We start from the raw sequence: 11547 nt of genomic DNA on the forward strand, positions 1-11547 counted from the left end.
ATTAATTCCCAGCCATTTCACATAAACCTCGTCGCTCTTTTTGCGTATTACCTTTTCCACGGATGATTTTCCACGGGATTTCCGCGCGAATCTTTGAGTACATAGGTCACGGGATTAGTTTTCTGCACTTTAACGATCGTAAACACTTCGGTCGACCAATTTGGCGTGTAACCTTTGTCAAAGATGGTCTTGAATTTACTCACGCGTACCGGATCGCCTACTTTGAATCTTGCCGGTACCGCAATCTTTACGTTTCTGTATACCGTATTTAAAAGTTTATCGGCGATCGCGGGGGTAACATCGATAGGTTTCATGCCGATAGTGCGATGTTTTCGCGCATTGTACTCTCTAACGAGCCGGGACAACGCGTCGATCCACTTGTAATTTCCACTAAACGTAAACATTTTCCACATATTGCTCTTTAACGTTCGGTTGAATCGTTCCACGAACGAGGCTTTCATGATAGAGTACGTCGAATAATGATTAATGCTGTTGCTTCACGAGTTTCTATACATTTGCGTTGTAAAATTCTTTTCCTCTGTCGGTTTGAAAATTTTTTGGACATCTTCCATCGTCTCGAATTATCTTTGCGATAGCATCAGCCATCTCGTTTCCACTCTTACTCTTGAGCAGTACAGCCCACGCATACTTGCTCAACACATCGATAATTGTGAGTATGTAGTTGTAGCCTTTGTTGAATCGTGCATATGGACGCATCTCGACCACGTCCGCCTGCCACAGATCGTCGTGTCCGCGTACTATGACACGTTTACGTGGGAAATTTTTTCTCGCTAGAGCATGAAATTCTTTCACGAGCAGCTATTTTTCAGAGGTCTTTTGCGACATATTTGATCGAGGCATAATTTGCAATAATGAGATAATTCCTCCACATATATTCTTTATATATATTTCTTCTCCTGCGTTGAATTAGATGTAGTCTGCGCATGAGTTGCATACCGAAGCATTTTCTGCATCTCATCCATCATTATTTGCAACGTTTGCACATTCGTCTCGAGCGTGATTATTTTTTTTTCAAGTTCTTCCTGTCTGTCCTCCAAAAGCTTGACACGTATTTCCACGTACTGTTTGTTTGCTGCATCGGTATCATCTTCCGGTTGCGCTACGCGTCGTATCTTGCGTGACCTTGCGTCAAAGCCGGAGGCTGTCTGACACAGCGTTATCGCGCACGTAATTTCTTAGTAATCCATTCCATTGATAGTATGAGTTGTTTGATGTTCCCAACGATAATCCAAATTTATTAATCGACATTTCGATACAAACAATAATGACAGACTGACTCGTTTCGCCGACGCATAGATTAATTTATAATAAGGCCAGCTTCGTAAAGTTCCTCGATAATTGATAATATTTCATTGTCGTGGGCATTATTGCCGGCTTCAAGCGAAGCTTCTAGCAATCGCGAGCGATCTACCAACGTTGGGATCATTCCAATGCACTTAATCGATCTTATTATCGTTTAACGTCATAGCGCGTGGTATGTTTATACCTCTTCCCGCTTTTTTATTAGAGATTAATGGTGCTATTATATTTTTATACTTGTATCCCTTGTTGACTTCCGTTTCCGGTACGTAGACACGTGTGTATGTGGAAGGTGCTGTTTGACAGTGGTTGAGAGGAGAATTAGAGGGGCGACGAGAGAGAAGGGTTGAGTGAGAGCGAGTGGAGGTGAAAGAGCGAGTGAGGGAGTGAAGGGAGAACTGGGAGTGAGAAGGGAAGGGAATAAAAGGGCATTTACGAGCCGGCGGTTAGGGGCGAGTGGGCACGGAGTATAGAATAGGTAGAGCAGTAGACGCGACGGAGCGCTAGGGAAACAGCGCGCGATAGGGAAAAGTGGGGGTAGCGCTAATGAGCGGCAGAGCACGAAGCAAAGAGAGTAGATAGAGGGGAAACAAAGACAGTCAAATAGAGAAGAGAAGGAGTATAAGTAGAGAAAAGGAAACAAAACAAGAAGCTGGAAAAGGGAAACAAGGATAGATAAGCAGGGGAGAATGGAGAAAGGTGGGATAAAACAATCGAAAGAGAGAAAAGGAAGTGTAGGAGATATATCAGAGTTTTTGAAGAAGAAGAGAGAGAGAGAGAATAAGAACGGAGAGGAGTCTATTTTTAGATCAAGTAAAATCATAGTGTTCGCGAGCGGAGGAGGATCCCCGCGCCGCGAGAATGCGAATGCGAATACCGGCACAAGCCTCGAGAGAGGCACGCGATCGGGAACGTTGCGCGATATGAATCGCTATCGGATCGGAAGGGGATGCGAGAATGACGAAACACAAAGTATAACAGACACTGACAGAATACTTTATTGCACAGACAGTTACATGAGGCGGCCGACGGGAATTGAAACTGACGGAACGCTGAGGCGCGAATCCGACGATTGACGGAAATCTTGACGAGCGACTTATGTTGTGACGTAATGTCCGGCTCGGTAACCGAGCGGTAACGCGAGAGCGGAAATCTTGTCGGGGCGCGGGATGGCCAGCGCGATCGCGTTTACGCACCTCAGACGCGAGTCTTCCCGTCGATCGTCACAATAATAATTGCGCTTAATGGAGAGCGACACAGAGTCCTGAAGATCGAAACGCGCCCTGAGCCGCGAGCGCGGGGCAGGGCCGACGATATAGAGTCAAGCGCGGCGGCGGTGCACTCGGCACGATTCAATCGCCCGCACTTTTGTATTTGGTTTCCGCACTGGTGCAGGGCAAGCGGTTCGGAATATCGCTGCCGCTGGCGAAAGACGCGAAACTTGCGTTCGCGACACTGCTGATGCGATGTGTCGCGTGCGGCCTTCCAAGAGGAACTAAACTGTAGATGATCCCAAATAGGATCGGCAACTACGGACTAAATTATAAAAACTGACATTCCTTTCGGTCACTCTCGTAGAGCATGATCACGCACTTAGCCGGAGAGCGACAGGAAACATTCTAAACATACGCGAAAGAGAGCGAACGAAAACATACGAACGCGCTAGGCTCTCTCTCTCTCTCGTCCTTCCGCGATACCGCGACAAGTAAACACGCAGGAATTTCACGGCCGTTTGACATGAGAACTAAAGCGAACGAATAACGCGAAGCAAATATGTTCGATCTTGAACACATAGTAAGATCACCAAAAGCAATGGGGGAGAGAAAGGAGGAGGATAGAGAGGGATGGGAGAGGCAATTGAGGGAGGAATTAAGAAAGGACATAATAACAGGGGTAAAATTGCTAGGAGAAGAGATAAGAGAGGATTTAAGAGAGATCAAAGATGGTTTAGTGGGGCAAGGAGAAGGGATAAAAAAGGAATTGGAAAAGATAAGGGAGGAATTTAGAGAGAGAGAGAGGGAATGGGAGGAAGAGAGAAGGGAAATGAGAGGAAGGATAGAAAATCTGGAAAGGAAATTAGAAAAATGGATAAAGGAAGGGAAAGGAAGAGTAGGAGAGGAGGGCAAGGAGGGAGCAGGGGTAGTAGGAGAAGGTGAATTAGAAACAAAAATAAAGGTAATAGAAAGAAAATTAGAGCGGAAGGAACGAGAGGATAGAAAGAGAAATATAGTAATTAGGAGAGTAGAAGTGGAAAAAGGAGACGTAAGAGGAGGAGTAGAAAAGATCTTGGAAATACTAGGAGTAAATATAAAAATAGAGAGTGTGAAAAGAGTTGGAATAATGACGGAAGGAGAGAGAGGAATGGCGGTGGTGACGTTAGGGAGCATGGAACAGAAAAGACAAGTTATGGAGAATAAGAAAAAGTTGAGGGGAAGAGAGGAAAGGATAGAAGATGATTTAACATGGGAGGAAAGAAAGGTTAGATGGAGGCTCAGGGAGATAGCCAGGAAAGAGGAAGGAGAAGGAAGGAGGGTACGGATAGGTAATGGGGGATTGCAAATAGATGGCAAATGGTGGAAATGGAATGAGGAAGAGGAAGTATTGAAAAGTGAAAGAGGGGAAGTGAAGGGGGAGAGAGTAGGTTATAGGAGAGAGACAGGGGGAATAAGGGGGAAGGTAGTTGAGAGGGGACTAGTAATAGAGACAGGGGAGAGGGAGGGGAGGACAAGTGGAAGAGTAATAAGGGGAGGGAAGGAGAGGAGAGGGGGAACAGAGAGACGTGGGGGGGCGGTAAGGAGGAAGAGATATGGAAGATGGCTTTCTGGAATGTAGCAGGTTTAAAAAACAAAGATAAGGGATTTTGGGATAGGATTGGAGAGTGAGATGTCATAGTACTCATGGAGACATGGGTGGACGAGAAAGGATGGAGGGGAATAAAAAACAAGTTACAGAAGGGTTTTAAATGGGGGGTACAATACGCGAGTAGAAAGAATAAAAAAGGAAGAGCAATGGGAGGAATGATAATGGGGATAAGAAGGGAAAGGGAAATGGAGATAGGAGAAATTGAAATGACGGAGGAAGGGATGATGACGGGGACATTGAAAAGAGGAGGGGAGGAATGGAGAATAGTGGGAGTATATGTGAACGAAGACTTAGAGAGGAAGATAGAGAGTTTAAAGAAGTGGATGGAAGAGAGAGAGGAGGAAGGAAGGAGAATAATAATAGGAGGTGACTTTAATGCCAGAACTGGAGAAATGGGAGAAAGGGTAAATTTGGGGGAGGAGGAGGAAAATGGAAAGAATAGGAACTCCAAAGATAAGAAGAGTAATAGGGAAGGGAGGAGATTGGTAGAGGTGCTAGAGGAAACTGGATGGAGTATAATAAATGGGAATATAAAAGGAGATGAAAAAGGAGAATACACGTATACCGGGGGGAGGGGAAACACGGTAATAGATTATGTATTAGGAAATGAAGGGATATGGGAAAAAATAGAAAGATTAGAGATAGGAGAGGACATAGACTCGGATCATCACCCGGTGATTTGCTGGATAAAAGGGGAAGACAGTTGGAAGAAGAAAAGGAAAGGGAGGCAGAAAGGCAGGAGAGGGGTTTGGAATGAGGAGGGGAGAGAGAAATTTAGGAGGGAAATAGGAGAAATAAATATAGGAGGGGAAGAAGGAGGGACGGAAGAGAAGATAGAGAAAATGAATGAAAGGATAAAGAAGGCCTTGGAAGAGAACGAGAAGGGGGAAGGAAAGGAAGAGAAAAGAAAGGGGGGGTGGTGGGATAAGGAGTGTATAGAGAAAAAGAAGGAAGTAAGGCTGAAGTTGAGGAAATGGAGGAGAGGAGAAGAAGAGAGAGGAAGGTATAGAGAGGAAAAGAGAGAATACAAGGAGATGTGTGAAAGGAAAAAGAAAGAGGAAGGAGAAAGATTAATAAGGGAAGCAGGAGAGGCGAGAACGGAAAGTAAAGTATGGGAGATAGTTAATAGGGAGAGGAGGAAAAGGAAAGGAGTAGAGGAAGGGATACAGGTGAAGGAATGGAAGGAGTATTTTATGGGGTTATTAGGAGGAGTAGAAGAAAGAGTTCGGAGAGGAAGAGGGGGAAGGAATAGAAGAGAGATGGAAAGAGAAATAGAGTGGGAAGAAATAAATAGGATTATGAGTAATTTAAGGTTAAACAAAGCTATGGGATTGGATAATATACCAAATGAAGTATGGAGATACGGGGAAAAGATATAAGAAAATAGGTATGGGAAACGTGTAACAAGGTATGGAGAGGAGAGGGATGGCCAGAGGGATGGAAGGAAGGGATAATAGCACCGATTGTGAAAAAAGGAGAAGGAGATAAAGTCACGGATTATAGAGGAGTGACGCTTATGTCAACGCTGTATAAAATATACACATCGATTCTGGCAGAAAGGTTAAGAGAGGAAGTAGAAGAGAAAGGTATAATACCAGAGAATCAGACAGGATTTAGAAAGGGAAGAGGGGTGATGGACAATATATATGTATTGAATTATCTGGCGCAAAGACAGATTAGTAGGGAGAAAAAGAAATTAGTAAGTGTGTTTATAGACTTGAAAGCGGCTTTTGACTCAGTAGACAGGGGAGTGCTGATAAGAGTCTTAAGGGAAAGAGGGGTTAGAGAGGGACTGATAGAAAGGATAGAAGAGGTGATAGGGGAGACAAAGAGTAGAGTGAGGATAGGAGAGGAAATAAGTGAAGAATTCTGGACGGGTAGAGGAGTGAGACAGGGTTGCCCATTAAATCCGGTGTTATTTAACATAGTAATAGCAGATATGAAGGAGGAAATTGCCAGGGGAATTTGGGGTGGAGTTAAGTTGGGAGAGGGGAAGATATTCTCCATGGCATATGCAGACGATATAGTGCTGTTAGCGGAAGAGGAAGATGAGATGAGGGCAATGTTAGCAAGGACGGAAAGATATATGGACAATAAGAGACTGGAGGTGAACGTATTGAAAACAAAGGTCATGGTATTTAGAAAGGGAGGGGGTAGGAGAAAAAGAGTAAAGTGGATGTGGAAAGGGAAGAAGATAGAGGAGGTTAAAGAAATAAAGTATTTAGGATACGTGTTTCAGGCAAATGGTAGACAGGAAGGGCATGTAAAAGACAGGGTAAGGAAGGCGGTGGGAATTATGGGGCAAGTATGGAGTATAGGAAAGAGAAAATTTGGAAAAGATATAGGGAAGAGGATCTGGCTTTTTGATGTATTAGTTTGGACGGTGTTAAGTTATGGAGCGGAGGTATGGGGCTGGAAGGAGAGGGATAGAGTAGAGAAGGTAGAAGAAAGATTCTTAAAGTGGTTACTAGGAGTAGACAGGAGAACACCAGGGTACATGGTAAGGGAGGAATTAAAAAGAGATAAACTTAGAAGTAGGGCGGCAAGAAGAGCATGGAATTTCGAAAAAAGACTAGAAGAAGGGAAAGGAGGGGGATTAGCGAAGGAGTGTTTGGAAGAAATCAAGAAAAGATCAGAAAAGGAGAGAGGAGTGTCGGAATGGGAGAAGGAAAGAGAGAGATATTTCAGTGAAAAAGGGCTAGAGGAATTGGCATGGAATAGAGAGGAAGAGGGAGGGATGATAGAGTATGAGGAAGTGGAAAGGAAAGACAAGGAGTTACAGAGGGAGGAGAGAAAAGAAAGAATAGAGGAGTCGAGGTTTAATAGATGGTACAAGAGAATAAAGAGTGAGGGAATACCAAAGTATTTAAAAAAGGGTTGGTCGGAGAGGAGGTGGGGAAGGGTGACAAGATTTAGGCTAGGTAATGAAATGAGGGAAAGTAGGTATTGAGAAAGTGAAGAGAAAAAAGTATGTAGGGTGTGTAATAGAGAGAGAGAGACATGGGAGCATGTATGGGAGGGATGCGGGAGAGGAGAAGGAGAGGGGGAGGAAAGCTGGCAAGAGGCGGTGGAAAGAATATTAGGAGAGGAAGGGGAGGGGGAAGAATGGATGAAGGGAGTATTGAGGAGAAGGGAGGATAAGGCAGAGGGGAGGGAGGGGGAGGAAGAGAGGGAGTTAAAGAATGAGAGAGAGTGATTGAGAAAGGAAGGAAAGAGGAGAGAAGGTGAAGTAAAGGACTAAAAACCGGAAGCGGAGGTCCAAAATAGATTAAGAAGGGTTAGGAATTTAGCGTGTGTGTGTGTATAGGCAGGAAGGAAAGATGGAATAAGGATAGCATAAGTTAGTTTAAGTAGTTTAAGTAGTATAAGTTAGATTAAGGAAATGTATGTGAGACGCTAAGGGAGGTATATATTTGTAACCCCTTTGGGGAACAATAAAGATATTCTATTCTATTCTATTCTATTCTACATACTTGTATCCCTTGTTACGTAATACTGGATTACGCATATCACTGCCACGTCTATGCGCATTTGTCGCCAGTAATATATTTTTGTATTTAATTTTATCATCGTCATTGTATACGTCACCGTCGGATATTCTCTTGAAAATCAACTCGTAGAGACCTGGTGTTCCCACGTATCTTATTCCACCGATAATTATATTGTCATCTTTATCCACATCAAAAATTTTATCACCAATCATCATTCCTTCGTTGCAAAATTTAACACCGTAAACATAATCCATACTGTTATTTTTATCTTGACTCAAAATAGCTCCAACATATTTTTGCCCTAGTCGACTCAGATGTGTGCGCAATGTATTTTGACCCTCGGACGTTTGTAGCAGATGTTGAACCGACGTGACAAGCGTTTCAGGCGTGGTTTCGAAAATTTCTTCCACATACGGAGACGATCTTTCGTACAATATTTGACACGATTGTACATCTTTTATCGGAGTAGAAGTAACTACATTCGATAATTGTTTCATTCGCTTACGTTTCGATTGATTTGGAGTAGAAGTTATTAGCGAATCGTTCAATGATATATTTGACCTTGTTCGCTTTGTTCCAAACTCTTTTTTCAGATGCTTGTCTTCGAGCATACTTCGATTTTCGCTACATTAGATTCCACATTGATTGTATTTTCGACAAGTTGTTTTAGAGGTTCGATAATTGGTTTAAAATGCCTCTCCAATGCGACGTCTTCCTCCATTTGACCGGTTTTTAAAGAACGATATTTTTTGCAGATTGATTCGCTCGTTTTTACAATCTCTCTCGCAATCTTCTCACGATCGTCACTGTCAATCGTCGTCGTCATGTTGCGCTCGGACGAAAATTTTTAGACGTTGCTCGATCGATGTATCGATAGCGACTAACCACTTTACGGTATTGCAAAATCGTTAAATCCTTTTCGATATCGTCCATTAGTCTGTAAACTGTCTTTATCAATCACTACAAATCCATACTTGTGTTGCCAACATTTCTGACAGAATGCGCAAAAATCGTCGTAAGACATGTCAGTATTTACATGATCGTTGTATACATGTTTCAAGTTTGTACCATCTTGTTTAAATAAAATCAGTAAATTTGCATTGTCCCGTATAAGATGCTTGGGTATCTTGGCATACGTTTGACAAAGATAGAAACAGTCGACGCTCGAGTGTCGACCCATTGCAAAGTACTCTCTTATCGTATCTTGCTTATCGCACGCCACGTCATCAAAGATAAAAATGGAATTCGGAAGCGCCTCGCTCGGTAGAATAACGTCACTATTATTAGAGAATGTAAAATAACCAATTTAATCGATCGATAATAGCAAATTTTCCAAGTATCGATATTTCGGTTGTTGAAGTGATTTCGAATATACGTACACATTTTCGAAATGTACACCGTGTGGACTTTCTATCAAACTTATCAACACGTTAGTCTTACCGCAATTCGAAGGACCGCAAATGATACCGCGTATAGTAGTCGGCAGCATGTTTCCATGCTTGCGTATTTCTTTCTCGGACATTACTCGTGTTTTATCATCAAAATTTATCACTTTGATTATCGTCGCTTGTCGCGCGAACCGCATGTTTGCTCTCGCGAATCTCAAATCAGATTTTGGAAAATGAATCATCGGGGCCCTATTTATAGAGGCGCACCGAATCGAAACCGCTCAGTCTCAAAAATGTTTCTTCTTCTATCGATTGACAGCGATATTCTCGAGCTTACCACCGAGCAGTTACAGATTATCCCCAAGACTGTTTTACTGCGAGACTTTGGTAGCTACGTGGAACAATTGTGGGACAAGCTTCCCGAACATATAAAAGCTGACTCAGAGATTCAACAGTATCGTCGATGTACGCGACATTATAATTTGTCGTGGCAGCAAACACATTTCGATGGTCCAACACCGTTAATAGAAAATTGTGACAAATGCCAGCAAAAATTATAAGAGGTAGCGGTTTGTTAAATCGTGCGATAAACGAACTTCTTATCGAATTACATATTCCAGGCTATCAGTTTTGCGGACCGGGAACTCATTTAGAAACACGATTGGCTAGATGCGATCGGGGTATCAAACCATTGGATGCCGCGTGTCGCGAGCACGACATAGCTTATTCCCGAAGCAACGGTCTCGGTCAACGACACGTTGCGGATAATATACTCGCCACGAAAGCGCGAACGCGTATTACTGCGAGAGATTCGATTCTCGGCAAAAGAGCAGCCGCTACAGCTGTTTGGGCGGCTATGAAGGCAAAGACAAAATTCGGTATGGGGCTGAAAACAAAAAAATCATCCATGAAGAAAAAGACTGCGAAAAAACGAATACTTCCTATAGCGAAGCGCGGTGGTATCTTACCAATTTTACCATTATTGAGAGTTTTCGGTTCGACGGCTGGCGGAGCAGCGGGAATCGCGAAGGCGGTGAACGATAGCAAGGCGACGCAACGTCAGCTCGAAGAAATGCAGCGTCATAATCGCGTCACGGACTTTATCTCGCTCCATACAAACGTGGACGAGGGTTCTCAACAGCGGTCAAGAAAAAAAAATGTCAGAATAAAAATGCTTGCCGGTGTAACAACCAATGTACAATTGGAACAATTTGCAAAACGTATGCGTATACAATTTTTTAGAGGTGTTTTCAGGCGCGATAATTTACCGATAAACGGTGTACGGCGAAATGAGAGCGGTATCGTCAATTTGGATGACGTCAATGGTTCCGGTACTCATTGGGTTGCGTATGCAAAGAGGGGAGATCGTGTAGTATATTTCGATAGTTTTGGAAATCTGCGACCGCCCAAGGAATTAGTGCGATATTATGGACAGAATGTTGCAAATATAGAATACAATCACACGGCCTATCAAAATTATAATCAAAGTATTTGTGGACAATTGTGTCTTCGATTTCTTCAAACGGTCGATGATCGATATGAATTTAAAGCCTGCCAATTCACCGTCGCGACTCAGTACTCGTTTGACAGTTTTCCAGCATGTCACTCACACTTACGTTGACCGGCAAGAATAGCGCTCTTGCTGTAAGCTACTTTCCGGCTATAGATTTAAACGATAGCGATTACGAGCTTGGCTTAACGGACTTTGAAACGTATCATACGATATCGAACGTGAATTCTTGGAATAATAAATTTTATTTTGATAACGACGATAAGGAAATTACGATTCCCGAGGGATTGTACGAATTACACGCTATAAACGAATATCTCCGACGTGTAATTTTACGACATCGACGCGTGGTTAATACCAACGATATTGTTGATGGCGAAGAACATGATGAATATCCAATAATGCTTCGCGCTAATAATAATACGCTAAAAAGTGAAATCAAATGTGTCTATATAATAAATTGTAGTAAATCGGGCAACGTTGGATCGTTGTTGGGATTCTCGTCGAATCGTATATTACACCTCGGAAATGGCACCAATCGGATGTACCGATAAATATTATTAGCGTAAATATTATTCGTATAGAATGCAGCGTAACCACTGGTGCATACAGCAATGACAAGCGCGTACACACGATACATGAATTTTCACCGAGCGTGCCGCCAGGATATAAGATATCGGAAACGCCAGCACAGATCATTTATCTACCAATCGTCGCACGGAGCATTACTGATTTAACGATACGCATTGTTGATCAAGAAGGACATTTGCTCGATTTTCGAGGAGAGGAAATTACCGTAAGATTGCATATACGGCGGCGGCAAAAATAAAGCGTTTGACATATGAAATGCTTGTGTTGAACGGAAGCACGGAGCACACGAGAGACTATATATTTGCGAAGGACAATATTTTTGCGAGAAGGCGAGTGACTGCGGTATCGAGTGACAATAATCAGATATCTGGTTACGCTAAAAAGA

General features: G+C 43.0%; 1 protein-coding gene across 1 annotated transcript; it reads left to right on the top strand.

Annotated features, from left to right (window-relative positions):
* Positions 1 to 3132: 3132 nt before the first annotated feature.
* On the top strand, positions 3133 to 4212 carry LOC138941780 (uncharacterized protein PF3D7_1120000-like). The gene is made up of 2 exons (XM_070311665.1): positions 3133 to 3928; positions 4190 to 4212. The coding sequence occupies exons 1-2, from the start codon at positions 3133 to 3135 to the stop codon at positions 4210 to 4212; spliced, it is 819 nt and encodes a 272-aa protein (XP_070167766.1).
* Positions 4213 to 11547: the final 7335 nt, after the last annotated feature.

This window comes from Polyergus mexicanus, unplaced genomic scaffold (genome assembly GCF_030449975.1).
Source record: "Polyergus mexicanus isolate NDT 795.1 unplaced genomic scaffold, iyPolMexi1.0 SCAF_20, whole genome shotgun sequence".
NCBI classification, from domain to species: Eukaryota; Metazoa; Arthropoda; class Insecta; order Hymenoptera; family Formicidae; genus Polyergus; species Polyergus mexicanus.